The sequence below is a fragment of the Syngnathus floridae genome, chromosome 4, assembly GCF_059516105.1.
Source record: "Syngnathus floridae isolate MCC-2025c chromosome 4, RoL_Sflo_1.0, whole genome shotgun sequence".
NCBI lineage: Eukaryota > Metazoa > Chordata > Actinopteri > Syngnathiformes > Syngnathidae > Syngnathus > Syngnathus floridae.
The window spans coordinates 12,932,128-12,949,989 of NC_142416.1; the positions used below are offsets into that span (position 1 = coordinate 12,932,128).

The following is a 17,862-nucleotide window of genomic DNA, read 5'->3' on the forward strand; positions in this document are numbered from 1 at the left end:
AAAAATAATCCACAATTGATTCATTCGCCTGAGATATATATATTTAAAATTTGAATTAAGTAGGTACACCAATGTGACATTTTTAACAACTGATATTTGATTACATAACTAAACATAGGGTGAGCATATTACTCTTGCATATTCAGTACCTGAAAAGCCTCAAAGGAAACAAACAATTAATAAAATGAATAGGAAGGACTAAAAGGAAAAAACTGGAGTGCATGACAATCATGCAAATATATTAGTAAGTACATACGTAACAACATAAGTATCTTTATGGTCACTGTGCTGTTTCAGTGTGCATAGGTTGCACTGCAGGAGATGAACTTTTCTTATGGTGTAGAAGGATTTTGTTAAACTGTTCCAAAACTTAAGAGTATATTTCATTTTTAGACTCCACCCTTGTTCCTAAGCAAGTATATAATGTCTTGTCTCCCATCCAGGAATGCTCTCATTTGTCGCTTGGCCTCATTGACAACACAGCGGGGAAAGGAGGTATGGCATGGGGTCTTCACCTAGTAAACAGACAGCAAAGGGTGGCATGTTTGTGATAAAACTGAACAGTCATGATTTTTTCATCAGAGTATATTTCATTCAGTCAACATGTTACAATCATGTTCTAACATCAACTTGTAAAATGGCTAACACAGACAGGGTACGTGTAGAACACTTGATCTTTTAATCAGCAAATATGTAATGGGTACAGTTGTTGGTAATACCTGCTTGCCAGCTCTCTTTTCAAACAGGATCTAAAGGAGATGGCTCGCTCCATAGCTTTATATCCCTGAGAATGATGTCATGTCGTGACAGAGGAAAGGAAAATGCAGGGAGATGAATGAGAATGTTTACAACAGTATAAAAGACAGGAAAGCAGGAATGAATCAGATGTTGTTAACATTGTTACAAGGTTAAGAGAGGCATTTGGCATTTTGGAAGGACAACAGAGGATGCAAGAATGCATGAAAGTGTGGGAGGGGGGAAATAAAGACATAGGAGAAGTGGTTAGTTATAAAAGATAACGACATAAAAAAAACTACTGGGTCACAAAAGCAAAATTGGAACTAATGTTATCTTAATCTCATGCGACAATATTGCGTCTGCGCTGACATAACAGAAAACATCACAGGTTTTATTTCCCCTCCAGAAGCAGCTCAGTTCAGTGACATGAGGTGATTTCCATTTCTCGTGGAGTTTTTCACCACTTCAAATAATTAGGTGGAGTTGATAGCAGCCTTTTTTCTCCAAGCTGTCATAGATAGTTAAGATCAAACATGCTGAAAAACCCCCACAGCTTTCACTATGCAGCGGTGGTAGGAACGGCAGTTCATTTTTTGACTGTGCTGAATCAAAATAATCAGTTCATAAAAATCTTTCATTCATTTGTTGACTGAATCGTTCAGTGCTTTGTTGTTTCATTCATGATTCAGCCCTGAGGTGCACATTCACTCTGTAATATTTCATCTGCTATTGCAACTACTATACTTTCATTTGGAAAGGTGCAGGTATGGTCCCACTTCAGTGTTTACGTGCCATTGAGCAATGCATCAAACAAGTAAATGTGCAGGACACGAAATAATGGGACCCCCCACCCCGCCATGAAATCTTTCCGCTGGTGGGTGTCGATAGAAAAGATAGTTCCTCACCCTGGCGCCTCGGTGCAGCCTGTCCTTCATAATGCCAATGAACTCCTTGTACGAAAGCTGGTCATCGTGATCCACATCAAAGATCTTGAAGATAGTGTTGACCAAGTGCCGTGTCAGCTTGAGACCTGTGGCTACATACACTGCCCTTGCAAATTCATCTGGCAGGGGACAAAGACAAACACAGTGTGTTTCTCTACACATAGAAAAACAGAACCAAAGGTGCCCTTAGTCATCTCCTGTAGCAGCTGTACCAACCTTGTCCAATGGAGCGAGAAGCAAAATTGTACATCTGCATGGCAATGGCAAAGTCCTCAAGGTTGTTGAGAAATTGAAAGAAGGAGCGGAACTCATCAAATGTGATTCCCTTAAATAGCCAAAGGAACAGACACACATTAACACTCTGAGGCACGTCAGATCAGTGAAAACAAAGTAAAACAAAATGTGTGGAATAAGTTAAAGTCGTTGCTCATGGCAATAATGTACAAAGCGATTTACCATGTGACTGGCCATTTACTGCTTTCCCATTGAATGCCAAGTTAATTGAGAAATAAATAATCATGTGAACAGATTGATAGTGTAGGATTAAGTTGGAAACAAATGCTGCAGAATTCCAATAAATATGAGTCCATGTATACTAATTAGTGCCTGACCGACTAATCGGCCGCCAATATTGGCCCTTTGATCATCGGCCAAAATGATCAGCCACTTGCCAATTGTTTTTACTTTATGTACAGCATTGAACACAAGTAACACTGATTTCATTATTTCACATAATTATAAACCTCAAACACACAAAACTGAATTTACAGTTAGCCATTCAATGGCTTTTTCATTAATATCAATTTAAATTTAACATGATTAGATGCGCACTACAAGTAGGTCAATTAATTGACCTAGATGTCACTATTTACACGCCACCTAAAGTCACGGTTTCTTTATGGAAAATGAAAAATAAAACTACAGTGTAACATAAATAAAAAATAAATTTGTTAAATATAACACATATTCTACTGCTACTATTGCTAACAAAAACAAATGAGAAGGATCAACGCCCATGAATCTTCAGAATTTAAATACTTTAAATACATTTGTGTTTCATTGCATTTTCGTATATGTTTTTAGTTTGTTTTACAAAGCATGTGTTTTATGAACTCATACAAAAAAGATCATAGACATTTTACATTAATGTCATGCACTTTAAAGAGAAATGCTGTGTGTGCGTACGTGCGCGAGAGTGCATGTGTGTGTGTGTGAGTAGTCAAGGAAGGCAATGAAGCATTGAAGTGTAGAGAGCGACAACAGCCGCAGGCAAAAATAGCGGTGAGAAATTTCAGGTGCTATTCATGGCTGGGAGGCATGAGCACTCACAGAGGAAGAATAAATCAAAACAGATGTGTGAGGGAATTAAAGGAAGTCCTGCTGCTAGCTAAAGATAAAACGTCAACCTAAAACATCACTTGAAACTTCTGTTTGCAAAAACATGTCAGTGGATATCAATTCAATTTTTTACAATCCTGTTTCCTGTCAATGAAAACAATTATTTTTCACTGTTGGGGAAAAGAGAGTAGGCAAGTGTAACACAAGGTACCTTCTCATCAGGTATACTGTGTCGGACATTTTCCAGGTAGGCACCAATATTCTCCACATTGGTGAAGCGCAAGAGAATCTTGGCAAAATCCTCTTCACTGATGGTGGCCATTCCTTTAGAGTAGGTCAGAAATTCAATCTCCAGCACCTCAGTCTGGAGGTTGTCCATGAACCTGAAAATATAGAATAAAGAATAGCATAAATTACAGTAAAAAATATACTTGCTAACTGGTGGCGTGAATAGTTGTGCGTCAAGTCATCGTAGGCTTTTGTGCAAGCTATGGAATATTACCTATAAAAGTCATCAAACGTGAGCTCAGCTTTCCCTTTCTTGCCAAAAAAATGTACCAGCAGGGTAGTGTCAATTGTTAAATTCTCATCTGCACGCTAAAGTCAAAAGAAAATGAGACAAAAAGAGAAAGAAACATCTGTGAGAGACCATTCACCAAAACTCAGGCTTTTGCTTTTTTGTCCGTTTCTCAATACCAAACGAGGGAGTCACTACAGTGTATACTAATGTAACGCTATTTTGGTGGTCAGTGCACCCTAAGATAACTCACAAACTGAAATGGATAGTACTAGAGGATTTTGACTATTCTTGAAAAGATACAGAATTTGACTTGGTTCTCACAGGGTAAACACACACACACAGACAAATAGACAACAATGTATATTGAGAAACTGTATACAATAACCCAACAGTCCAAGCACATAGTCAGGCTAGCTGGTGTATCCAGATCGTATCAACCAATCAACAAAAAAAATAAAAAATCAGCAGTCACCATGACACAAATGCACCAGTTCAGGTCACGTTATTGTTGATTTTCTAAAGGTTTTACTCATAAATCAAGTTAGCAAATTAATCCACTTTTGAAAATCTGACAAAAACTAAAATAATCTTAATCAAGAAGGCCAGACTGGTGACTTTTGTTGTTACAGCAGAAAACACAATGCAAAGAAACTGAGTTTACACAAGTGATACAGCTGAAAGTGGCATGCTCATTGTCAACAAACATGCTGGAGGTAGAATCAGAATATAGGAAGGAAGAAGATGCAGAAGGAGAGACAGAAGATAGACTGAGGTTAAGACAGATGAAGTGGCCGGTGAAAAGATGCAATCAAGCTACCACATCCGCATGCATTTAGCTGCAAATGCCAAAGAGACGGACGGTCACATCATTAACAGCACAGCAACAAGAGCACACACGCAGAGCATGTGAGATGATTCCACCTTTTTTTTTCTTTCTTTCATTTGATCCTCTGATATTTCCTTCCATCCAGTTAGACAACTAGGTCTACATTGTTATTGTGATTATTCGAGCCAATTAAAAGACTTTGTTGTATTTATTATGTTTTTGCTCATGATGTAATCACTTGCTTATCATACTTCTAAACCCTTATAAAAGAGAAATAAGACGATTATGAGTAGTGAAAGATTCTTTTGAAATGACTAAACGTGGGGATAATTCAGGATTGACATGATTAGAAATGGGACTTTAGGCTTTTGATCACTTCCAATTAATAGTCAACAAGCATCAAGGCGGAAAAGGGGGAAGTAAATACTTTTCCATCACAGCCATGCCCATCACTGCCAAACCTTGTTTTTGATGGCCATGCTACTGTAAGCAGAATTGACACCGGGTCAAATCTCATGTTTGCCAAAGATGGGGGAGCATTTCATCATAATCATTTGCACCAAAATGTTGAATGGGGCTCTACCTCAAGATTAAAATCCTAAAACCCAAAGCAGGACAAAGACGGAGAAGTCAGAAAAGGCCGTTTATCAAGACATGTAGTTAATGCTATGCTTCCAAATTTGCTTGCATACCAAATCAGACGATTATGTAAAACTCAAGGTCAGATGATGAAGCAGGCCCATTAGGTCCAACTTTACCTCTGACCTCACAGGAGTTCACCCAGATGAACAGATAAAACATCTCAGACCCATCGCAACATCTTGTAGAAATATTTCCCACAATAGTGGAAGCTTACATGATATTGTAATGGACAAGTGTCCCAAAACATTTGCTTTGTGTAGTGTAGTTTAGAACATTATCTTTCCCGTGACCACAAAATGACTACTCGACTCATGGGTACAAGTGTGTGCGTTTGTTACAAAATATTTTTGATCATTTGTTAAAAGTAAAAACATGATGTAAATCCGAGATGGTCTTCTTGGTCCTCTATGATTATGTCCAAGGAGCAGCTCAGCTTCAGTCTGTCCGTTAGTCAGACCATGGATTTGGGCTACTCCATGTTTTCATTCCCATGACCTGGTCTTCTGGCCTTCTGGCCTTCTGTCAATCCTTTTTTCCCTTCTCCAGTCCCTTATTTCCCTGTCATAGCGCACGTTCTCAGTTTACGCTTATTTCCTTTCTCTTCCTAGTAACTGTCATTGCCTCCTCCTAGACCTGTCAGTCGGAGCCTCTTTTGCCACACAAAAGCAAAGAGCTTGACTAATCTGTTGAGTAAACACATCCTTCTTTAAATACAACCTGCTCCTTTCTTTTACCCTCAAAGTGCTTCCCGAGGCTCTCTTCTACCCACCCACTTTGTACCTCGACATTTGTTGTCCACTGACCTCCGGCCGCCTATCTAGCATCCCCTCACCTATTTGGCGATTTTATCTCTTCCTCTTTTACTCTATTTATCTGATCAACTACTTCTTATCTCAAGTGTATTCTATCACGTCTGTATTGCTGCTTCCACAATTGACTTTTACCTTTGCATATGTTTGCATAATCTTTCTGCACATTCTAGTGTTAAATCATTTGGCAGATGTTTTCCCATTTCATTTATTCTTTTTTTCCTTCTGACTTTGCCTGATCCTGTGTGCACTGTGGCCATCTGACATCCCAGCAGATGAAAGGCTCCTGAGAGTAAATACAAGGTCAGAGCCGATACACTTCACTGTCATTACCTTCACCTCAGCTTCCGCTGCCACGGCAGTGCCGCAGCACAAAGCCTGTCATTAGGCAGCTACCCAGTGTGCCATGTTTTAGCTGTTATTAATCATTAGAAACAAACAAGGTGCTTTTAGGTGAGAGCACAAGATGCTGCTTAACAAACCATTTCACAAAGTTTTACAATTATGAAAAATTGACCGTGATGTTATTGAACAGAATTAACCCTTATAGCTCTTTACAGGGCAAGGAAACAAATAGTTAATTTATTAAGTCATAATGCAAGACCCGTGGGATTTATTCCGGACAATTAGTGAGAAAGAAGTAATAAGAATTATGAAACCTACTGTAGATTCTAATTAAATATGAAAGATAAATATATCACTTTTTAACAATAACAACACTAAATCATAGACAAACTTTTTTGAGGTTAGCATTTCCAATTCCAAGCTGCTTAATTTTGTGTTCCATATATTTCAATATAGATTAAGACGCGCTGTAAATGAGAAATAGTTTGACAGGAAGATTAGCCACAAGATGTTAAAAAAAAAAAAAAAGACAAGAGATTGGTTATTAGACAAACACTACATCACACTTAGCGAATATTTTCGAACAATCATGGCACAACAGCACAGTACAGATTTAGAAATAAAAACAGACACATCAAGAATAAATGTTCTATATCTATTGGAAGTATTTAAAGTATGATTTCTCAAAATAAATACATAAATAAGTGAATAAAAGGGAACAGAAGTTGAAGTAAATCCACAAACTTTCAATAAAAGAACATGAATATAGCAAGGGGGAAAAAAACAAAAATGGGAGGCTGGGGAAAATGTGGTGGCATATCTCAACATTGAGAAACATCTATCTCGACTCATGCTAACATCATTGTGGAAGTATTTTGGTACATTTACTGTATATCTTACTCTGGTATGCGTGATGAAGACAAACACACAATGATGATCACTAAATTAAGAAAAAAAATGACAAAAATGATCAACTGGAGGAATGACAGCATAGAGGACAGTTAGATCTGTATACCTCAGCCAGGTCAGAAAAGAGGATTTGGCTGGCGCCTCGCCTTAGAACGTCCCAGTAACTCCGTGCCACAAACTCCTGACTGTCTTTTTTAAGCACCTGTAGGGGTGGTCAAGGGGGACCAGGGTCAGTTCACTTCCAAAACCACCACTTCAGGAAGTAGCTTTTGCATTTTAGTCATTAATTCTATTTTGTAATTTTATAATAATATCAAGTCATGATGTACCCTGGGACCACCTAGCCCTTATAAAACTACCCAACACACACACCCCATTTATCAAGCAGGTTACAGCCTGACTATTAAAAACTCTCATGCTAATTGGATACTGTTTATATCCTGCAACCTGCTTGTAAATATTCATTTTGAAGATTCAAAATATAAATTCCCACATTAAAGGGACACAGGCTTATTAACATCGAGCAAAACGAAAACTAGGTGACATCAGATCATAAAATCAATAGTGTGTTTGTTCCCCCCACAAATTCAGATACACCTTACTCCTTCCGTTAGCCCTCTTTTTACCCATTATAAAATCAATCACAGAGATGATGAGGAAAAAAAATCCAACCTTGGTTACATTCCTTCTGTTTACCTGACACTTCTTCCCTATCCCTTTCCAAATCCTAAAAGAATCCCGATGTTAAGCCATTTGACACGAAGCCACCAACAAGTACAGTTTTGGAGCGATTAATTATTTAATCTGATAATTGTACCCTTTGATGACATTCTGAAACAGGTGAGCAAAAACAACTACAGGGCTATGTTTTTGGATACATACGCTGTTCATGGGGGCAACCTGATATCCATACAGCTGCATATTCTACCACACAGAAAAGAGGCATGAAGAAGAGAGAGAGAGAGAGAGAGAGAGAGAGAGAGAGAGAGAGAGAGAGAGAGCAACGGCAAAGCATGCAGTCAGAGAGGGAGGAGAGAAGATAAAAGACATGTTAGTACATGCAAGGAGCGAGGTTGTGGATACACTCTGCATAGAGAGGGACATGTCATTTCCAGTGCATCTCTGACTATGTCTTAGAGCAACACACCTAATCTCATCAGGAAAGAAAGTTTTCTCAATTCACCGCACTCCAAAATATTTTTTCTCAATCATACATTTAAAATATGGATGTGGAGTTTTGACAAAAACAGTCTGACGAGAGCTTGAGATTCATTTTGTCAAAAAGGTTTTCCATGTGTCCCAACACTATGGATTAACATATCGTCTAAAGTAATCTTTAATAGTTAGGCATGTCAGTAGATGCCTATTTAAAAGTTGTTTCTAAGACTTAATCACAGACGCATGGAATTACACAAGAGCATATCCATTTGATTCAGTACACAGTTGGGATGTCACTGTCATGGTAGAACAGAGAACAAAAAATTGTAAGGCAGCATGCACTCAGTCATGGTTTGATGATGGGTTATTATCCTTCCTAATACTGCCAAAAATTGTTAGTTAATAATTCAGCATTTTAAATGCATCCACATGTACAGTTTGGCACAGCAACACCAAAGCAATTGTTGAATCACAATACCTTTGTGGATGATTTAGAATGATCACAGCCTACAATGTTTACTGTTTGGGTTGTTTTAGAATATTATTATTATTATTATTATTATTATTATTATTATTATCATTATTATTATTATTATCATAGATAATAGAAAGTATCAGTGTTATCGGTTTTCAGTCTATGGACATTTCATAATTGTCAAACTGTTGGTTACATTCAGGACGCTTGGCAAAGTGTGATGTTTTATTTATTGCATACTATTATAGTGTATGGCTCCTTGTTCACACATTCCTGACTATCAACTCGCTTACCAACTGTGCTGACTTCTCAGCATCACCTTTCCTCCCCTTCTTCTCGTTTTTCTTCCGGAAGATCTCCTGAAGCTGCAAAGAGGTCAAGAATAAAAACCATTATGATTATATATTCAGACTAAACATTTTCAACACCCAGGAAAAACTGTACCACTAATATAAATATGGACAGATTATGCCATGGATGATGGGTTGAGCCTTCCTATTAGAGACTTACCACCAAGAACTCTCTCTTGTCCACCATCTGGTTACCGTCTGCATCAAACATATTGAAAGCAATCTTGAAACCAGCATGGGGCTCTGCAGCAGAGAAGAACACACATGGTGAGTTTTATCAACAGAGTCAAATAGCCACATATAGGATACAGGCATTAGCGGACAATAATCAGAGTCCGTTTAAATGACCACGACCTTCAATTTCATTCATTCCTTCAATTCATTAATACAATTAAAAGCTTCTTTACCTATAGTATAGAGCTTAAGCAGCCTCCCAGCTTGTTTTTGGACCAAGGCCAAACATTTCATTTAATGAATTAACTGTTTTAATTATAGTGTAATTTACAGTATAATCTGATTTTCAGATACTTAAATTTACATAATATTTTACCTTCAATGTTGTGGCCTTTTAATTCTCAAAGTGTGGCCTCTCTTGCTTATGACCATGTCTTGGTAGGTTCACATTTTAACTTTAGTGCTTAAGATTTGCTCTGTACTTACTATGGGGAAGTAAAATTCGCTTTATAGCTCTAGATCTGTGTCTATATTTTGTTGGATTCTTTGTGTCTATCTTAGCCGGAGGGGAAACTGTAACTATGGCAATACTAGTTCATGTAATACCTACATGAACTTTGAGAGACTCACTTGTCAGAATGCAGAGCAGGAACAAGTACTCTGTGTATGAGATGATACCTAGCAAAGAGACCATGATGGGGTTAGTATGGCCGCACACACAAACGCAATAACACACAATCATTACTTTGAGAACATAGCATCTTTTGATGCATCTCCTTGATGGATAGCAATAATTCATCGGACCACACACTATTTCTACCAACGTGAAAAAGGCCACCATCTGGAATTGTCTAAAAAAAACAATAAATTAAAAAAAAAGTAATTTTCACTTCAAACGGCTCTAAAATTCCCAAGAAAACAATTGCTGACTAAAATACATGACCATCAAAACATTGGTCTACTGCCGACACTGCTCTCATTATTGCTAATGTCTAATTTTTAAGTCGAGTTTTCTGAGGGCAATTTTTTTTTTTTTTAATTAAAACCTGTTAGCTAATCTAAGAAAGAGTTTTCAGAGTCACCGGCAGATTGTGTCTGTGAGTTTGTGCATGTTTGCATAAGCAGATGAAAAATGTTTCAGGATGTGATCCTTTGTGGCTTTGGCCCCATTAACACTCTTTTTTGCTGTCTGATTGTCCAGATAGTTCAGGGTGACTTGCTTGAGTGTTGCAGAACACTGCGTTCTCGTGGATGTGGACGCACTTGTGTGTGTGTGTGTGTGTGTGTATGTGTGTGTTGGTGAACATGACACCAGATAGAACCAGTGACAAGCTTGTGTTTCCTAATGCACAACTACTTTGTGTAAAAGAGCTGATTTGGAACAGAAGTCGCCCCACCTCTTCCCATGTAGCTCGAACAACACAATGATCAGGTCTGGCACTCAAACTACTGAGGGTCCTAAAGGAGACAAATAGCAATACTCTATATACTTAACATTGTATTAAGAGTTCCATGGATTCTCATTGGTGCTGTATACTTAAATGAGAAATGGAGAGGAAAAAAAGAGAGGAGAGGATGGAGATTTGGTTTATTTTTAGTCTGGTCAGCAGGTTGGTTGGCCGTCAGTAAGAGACAGCATGCTTCCAACCTCGGATTAAAGACACCTACTGTGACTCACAAACATACACATTGGCAGGTAAACCCAGAAACGGAGTCAAATATGGTATTTGAGATGTGAGCCTCATGAATGTAATATTTAGTTAATTAAATAAATATACAATGATTACAAATAATGGAAAGTGCAAAGTGTCTTTCCTATTTGTAGCATTTGGGTGTTGCGTGTGCTCATATACTGTACATGCATGTGTATGCTGTACCCCGTTCTCTCAGGTTACGGAATAGTTTGGACGATCCTCTCCATACAGGTGGCGTATCTGAGAGGATTTTCTCCAGCTCCTGAAAAACACATGTAAAAAGTAAATGTCACTGGTAAAGATTCTCATGGGGATTGCCAAGTGTTTTGAATTGTATGTCTTGAAAGCGTAGCTTGAAACATGTTCCCTAATACTTAAGTCAAATTTAAGATGTTTTAGTCCTTTTTAAAAGGCCATTTCAATCAAATAATTTGTCAAATTCTTACACAGAAATTGTTGTACAGTACATGTTTATTGTGTTTGTTGCAAGATTAATTTTCAAAAATCAAATTTTTACGGATGCTAGTGGACACTGAATTGAGTAAACTGTATGGAATTGATTGTAAACGGATTGTTTTGAGTTCACACGAGTGCATTTTTGGCTGCAACCAGCGGAGGCACTGTTGATTAATTCTCAACTAGTTTCTAAAGAAAAAAATTGAACACCATATTAATTTTTAAATTAAATGTATAAATTCTTTAAAAATGGGTTGACCGGTTAATCAAACAGTCAAATTGAGTCAAATAGTGATAAGCTCTAACCTCTCCCTACGATTCCAATATGAAAGTGCCACTGTAACTTATTAGGGAGTTAAAAAAGAAAGTCACATTTGAGATTTAAACAAACAACTACATGTACAATACAACAAATGCTGACAACATGGAGGAAAGAAGAAAGGAGCTTTTAGAGTGTGTCTCCCACCTGTTTGGTCAGGGACCTCCAGGGCCTCTTGTCTGCCGGGGAGCCAGACAAAAGAGAGAAAAAGAAGGGAAAGAAGAGAAGAGGGTTTGGGTGGGCTCTGTCAGATAGCATCTGTATTATCTAGAAATGGTCTTAATGTGCACGGTACAGTCACAACACACATGCGCGCTGTATATACAACTGTGATCATCACAGGCCCATCTAAAGTGCCCTGTCCTCGTCTTTGTAGTAGGTGGAATGTCCCGGTAAAAGCACATACTACTTTTGTTCTGTTTTATACAACAAAAGTTCATCTTAATTCAACTTCAAAGGGGGCATTAGAGGATGTCGGCTGCTGAGTGGGCATGTGTGGCTCTATCATATGTCAGGAGCAGCACAGATGTAAACACTCATACAGGTGCATAGTTTGCATGCAACATTTGTCCAGAACTACATTTTTAAAAACATGTGTTGTGTGGAAAAAAACAGTTTGGATGATAATTGGTTATGATAACAAAGTGCAACTGTGAGCAAATGGAACGCTCAAGGGAGGGCTGTGCGCGTCAGTGTCAATGCAGGGTTGTGTCTAACATTAATCTTAGACTAAACAAAAGCTGTAGGGCCATCTGCTTTGAGCTGGAAAATGTGTTTATAATGGCAGCAGGTCGGCAGAGATAGCAAAGACAAGGTCAAGCATTTTGATGTATTTAAACTTGATCAGTCCTACGGGAAAGCTTAAGCTTGACACCAACCAAAACATTTCAGGTTGAACACATCACTTGAACTTAGAATTAGGTTGTAGATTTGAGGTGCGCTGTGAGGCAGATGTGCTGGCAATTTAAACACATTGCTGCCCGATTGACAATAATAATAAATGCTTTTGGCTCATTTTCTCTACATACATCTAACTGTTTATTTTAAACAATAATTTAATTTCTGTAAGTTGTGTGTGGGGGTGTGTCTCTCCCTCTGTCCATCAGATGATCATCACTCGCTTTGACTGGTGAATTGCGTTGCTCAACTACAAACTTGAGAGAATGTATGTGGTGGTTGGTTGTCCTGAGCTGTACATATACTGTACTTGACTGATATCATCTAAATGTTCTGCATTCATATCTTAAATGTTCATATGTCAATGTTGATATGAGGCTTGAGCAAAGAACACTTCTCTGTACTATAAGCAATGCTTTACGTACTCCTTGGCTCACTCATGGTGACTGACTCAATGAAGTTCTGAGGAGTCATGTAGACCTGCCCGTCATACTCCACAGAGCTAAACATACGGAAACGATGCTCATGGGATGACATGTGCACATCTCCTTCCTCAAAGTCCATTGGATGTGCCTGTAGAGCAAAAAAAAAAAAATAAAAGAAGGGTAAAGTTTGGAGGGGTAAACATATCACCATTTTGTCATCTTTCTTTTTTTAGCACAAAGCCTCTTCAAATTATAAATAGAGTCACACACTTTAATGCAATATAACAAGCTTCAGTACGAGAGCACACGCATTTTTTTCCAAGTATACTTTCAACAAGATTGGAATCTCAAAGCAGCCAGCCCATCAACTAGATTGGCTGCAGTGCTGCACCGGCACTTTTGTGCTGCATGAAGCTTTGTACTTACAAAACAGCTTTCCAAATTTAAACCTGCTTGGCCACTGGGCTCATTGCAGCGAAGTTTCTGCACAGCTCAGCTAACATGCTAATGAGCGTACCGATCCATTCATGAAGCTTTGATGTTGCATTGCTGCTTACACTGAGGATTCATAAATATGAGATGTGTTCTGCTTCCATACTAAGCATGAGAAGGCTGTGATTTTCACTCTAACTAAGGAATAACTTTAAAGAGGTACTCTACTTCCAGTGCCATGCGAGAATGGATGACTAACATGGATGTAACATTTATTTTTCTTATTTGAAATGAAAGGTTAAGTCATGTACTGTGTCTGCGTACAACCACAACCTCACTAAAGCCTTGTCCTCTTTCTTCTCGGACCACACAACTGATGGTGCACTCCTTTTTGTCCAATGATTTTGTCCAATAGTTTTAAAACCAAATACCAAGTAATAAATAATCCTGCAAATGCCAAAATAATGACCAACATTAAAACACAGTAGCATAGTAGGCGTAAAAGCCTTGTAACCAAATGCACAAACAGAATGAAAATGCTACACATAAAGACCATTCGGATGATATGCTGCAAATCCAAATGGAATTTCATTTGGGTTCACAGAGGTGGCATAATTCTTACGGCATTCGTGAGTTCTCACAACCGCGAGAATCCACCTTATCTCTAGTCTCGAGCCCACTAATTTTCTCCAAGACGCACTACTGGATAACCGGACCAATCGCAAAGCAGTGATGTGTTTGCGGGTGGGATATGTGGCTGCGACAAATGCCAGAAGCGCTGAGATCAGGGGACACAAACAAACCAACCGAACTGGCGACACCGGAAAAGAAGTTTGTGCTTCTGTAACTTCCTTATTAGGATTTGCATTGCCGTGATTGGTTAAAATAAAAGTTTGGCAGGCAAGTTGCCACATCGCCCAATCAGCTTGAAGTAATGTACTCAATTCAATTGTTCCTCCTTTCCCGAGCACATCACAGTGGAGATTGATATTGTGAAGAACTACGTTGAGTGATTCACGAATCAATCTCTAAACACTTTGTTGAAATGTCTAATCATCAGTCAATCCCAGGGTACAAACACAACACAACACCCATACAGCCGCACATTCACACCTATGAACAATTTAGAGCAGTGATTTCCAACCATTGTGCCACAGCATCATTATAATCTATAATTTAATACCAATATTTCATCTATTAATGCCAGATGGCAGAAATTAATAAAAACCTGTGTATGCACTTTTTGTGACATTTCAATTTTGGTGGTGTTCCCTGAGATGTAAAATATGACCTGAATAAAGGTCAGGAAACACTGACTTCTGAGCCTACCATGGATGTTTTCAGAATGAGAGTGAGCCTACCATGGATGTTTTCAGAATGAGAGTGGAAGCTGCAGTAGCAAAGACTCATATTTCGAAAAGTCCGACCTGTGAGGTCGGCATACCTTCTAACCACTAACCCCATCCACCGTGCTATCGCTGCACACCTGCTTCTCAAATTTCAATTCAAAGCTGTGCTGTCGCAAGTACTCATGTTGACATTTCAGCACCAGCGCCATCGGACAGCGCCACATCCATGTGCGCGCGCACATTGCCCAGCTGCCAAAATAGTGAGTAAAGCGTTTTCGGAACAAACATTACATTTGATACGATCAGCATTAAAACATACGACTTCACTATGCCCGTATTTATGAGGGGCATCTGAAAATAATCAAAGCTTTCTTTCACAAAGGATGGAGGAAAAAAAAATACACACAAGGCCGTGGTGACCAAAGACGAACAAACAACATATTTGACAATGAGTACCGAGCTGTCATTTGCCTCGTACAGATTCGCCACCCACCTTCTCTTTAGCTTCAACGGCTGGGATGGATGGCAGCAAACCGTGGATGCTGCGAGTCCCCATCGTCCTCCTCCAGCCTCTGCGGTTAGTCAGGTCCTCGTAGAAGTAAAGTGCCACTGCACCTCCCGTCGCCAGACATACTCCGACAGTGAGACACTTCCGAGTTCTTGAGGCCGTCTGACGCCCGATCAGCTCGTTTGTCGACACCGAGCGCAGGCTAAGCTTGACAGCCAGCGCAGCCACTTTGCGGAAGCCGGCCATTGTTGCTGTAGTAACCTGTTGTGGTCAGGATTTTGCGGACTGCTTGGAGCTATCGCGTGACTTGGACTCTATCGCGAGAAGTGCCGTATGCTGAGGCTGGTATTGTCATGTTATTTTAGTGTACAAGTGGCAAAAAATGTGAGCAGTTGTTGGTTTATTTTGAGTTAACTGCAATATTTTATCTCTGATCAAATAATCAGAAATGTATAAAATGTATAAAATTCATCTATAGAGACCAGGTACATAAACTTTATGTCAAAATGTAAAAATAAAAGGGTTTAATTCATATCTCATAATCTCAAATGTCATTGATCAAACTACTTTTACAAATCAAAGCTCAAGACCCATTTGTTTAGATTGTAACTGTAAGCGAGGCCACTATATATACTCACTATAGAGTCACTTCATCTGCTCCTTTTCGATTATTTTAATTTATAAGAATTATACTCTTTTATTGTATTTGTGGAAAGCTTTTAATGTCCTGCAGCATTTTTCACTTTTCTTAGCAGCACTTTTGTATCGCATTTTATTTTTTGTTTTATCTATTGTTGTTTTTATTCTATTGTAAAGCATTTTGGATACCAGTTGGCTATTAAAGGGCTATATAAATAAAATTTAATTGATTGATTGGTTGATTAATTGACTTTCACTGCAGATGATCTGTCAAACGAATGTCAAAGATCAATTGCCCATTAATGTCAGCAGATACATGCTGCATTAACACCAGCCTGATTAGGCTTTTCTCATGGCTCAAAGAATAAAGATGAAGTTGAAGAAATCGCCATCTTCTCACATTGAAACAATTTTCACCCAAAACTATGTAGTCCAATATGTTCACACTGAATTAAACACTTTACCAACAGTCTGATAGAAATTAATAATATTTTATACAGTGCAGATGCAAACTCTTTTGCAATCATATAACTCATCATAGTAGGATTTGATATGTTTTCTGGGATGATCGGTACACACCACTATGTATTTCATAAAATGATTTTAACCAACCCAGTGACCCTTAAAAGTGATAAATAAAAGTAATGCTGGGGTTGGGGTATGAATATCACATCTCGTGCATATTAAAAAAATATATTAACTTTATATTGTAGATATTATGACAAAATCCTCCATCCACTGGAGTTCAGCTATACCAATCTGTGCATTAACCTTTAGGCTATTTAGTTATTACCTTATCCAGCTATATGATCAGTAATGTCTTTGTGTAGGATGTTGCAGGTTAGGAGGAAAGGGGGGCTGGTACCCTGAGGGCCTCCTTCATGCACCTCCTACATACAGAAATAGTTCCTGCATGGTTGCCTTCACTTTGCCCCATCCCATTAAGCAAGCAGTACGTAAACAAAGAAATCATCTGGGATAGAGTCACGTGACCATGGGAATACTTCACTTTGCACCTCATGTGGAAATGTGCTGTTGTAGTTTGACGTCTTCATTGTGAACAGATCAATATCTAATATATCAGGATCTGATCAGCCTGGGGGCGACGCTGATCGATCCTTTGGGGGTTAAAGTTATTTTCTGGTCATAAATACTAATGAATCAGGGGAAGGCAAGTGGTAGGATGCACAGCATACATGGTACTTGGTATTTTAAATTGAAACATAGCCAAACATGCACATATGCAGCTTAAACCGAATAGCCATTGTCCCACAATGCCCCTGCCTTTTGTCTTTTGAAAGAAAGAGACGAGAGTACAAAAATGATCTATTTAGTTATCACAGAGGCACACAAATATGGACACACACACAAACACAAAGCCCGCTCTACCTCACCTTCAAGTCATTCATCAATGCAACTCCCTTGGGAGGGGGGCAGCTGCATGTGTGTGTATGGCCAACAAAATCAATGTAACATATCGCTAGAACTTGGGCTTCTGGTTGAGACAAAACTCCTTACAAAGTAGGTTTGCAAGGTTTGCCCTCAATGGTCTCTTAAGATTTCAATAGAGTTGTGAATGAATGGATAGTGAAGCTCTGCTTTATTGTTGTGCAGCTGTCAATTGTTTTATAATGGTACATTTATTTCCTTCCTTTCTGTTAGACCAGGGATGTCAAATTCATTTTTGTCGTGGGCCGCATTGTAGTCATAGTTTCCTGCGGAGGGCCATTATGACTGTCAACCCAAATAAATGTGTGAACAGCTCATATTATATACAATGTAAGCTACAAAACAAACTTTCAAATCAGACTAGTTAAACCTTATTGTTTAAAAAGAAGATTTTTAAAAGTGAAGACAATTTGCAATTTTAGTAATGACATGAATTTAATGCAAATATGTCTTCGCGGGCCACATA

The 17,862-nt window shown here is 38.6% G+C and overlaps 1 protein-coding gene across 5 annotated transcripts; it reads right to left on the minus strand.

Annotated features, from left to right (window-relative positions):
* Positions 1–19: 19 nt before the first annotated feature.
* micu3a (mitochondrial calcium uptake 3a) lies at positions 20–15,620 on the minus strand. 5 transcript variants are annotated; one of them, XM_088373507.1, is made up of 15 exons: positions 15,294–15,620; positions 13,020–13,167; positions 11,845–11,876; positions 11,106–11,184; positions 9,859–9,906; positions 9,215–9,297; positions 8,998–9,069; positions 7,954–7,995; positions 7,178–7,273; positions 3,523–3,617; positions 3,232–3,403; positions 1,899–2,007; positions 1,644–1,801; positions 720–784; positions 20–515 (listed from the first exon to the last, which is right to left on the minus strand). In XM_088373507.1, the coding sequence occupies exons 1-15, from the start codon at positions 15,552–15,554 to the stop codon at positions 512–514; spliced, it is 1,464 nt and encodes a 487-aa protein (XP_088229633.1). In that variant the 5' UTR covers positions 15,555–15,620; the 3' UTR covers positions 20–511. The 5 variants fall into 5 exon arrangements, with proteins under 5 accessions (XP_088229633.1, XP_088229634.1, XP_088229631.1 ...); XM_088373508.1 differs by lacking the exon at positions 7,954–7,995; XM_088373505.1 differs by lacking the exon at positions 720–784.
* Positions 15,621–17,862: the final 2,242 nt, after the last annotated feature.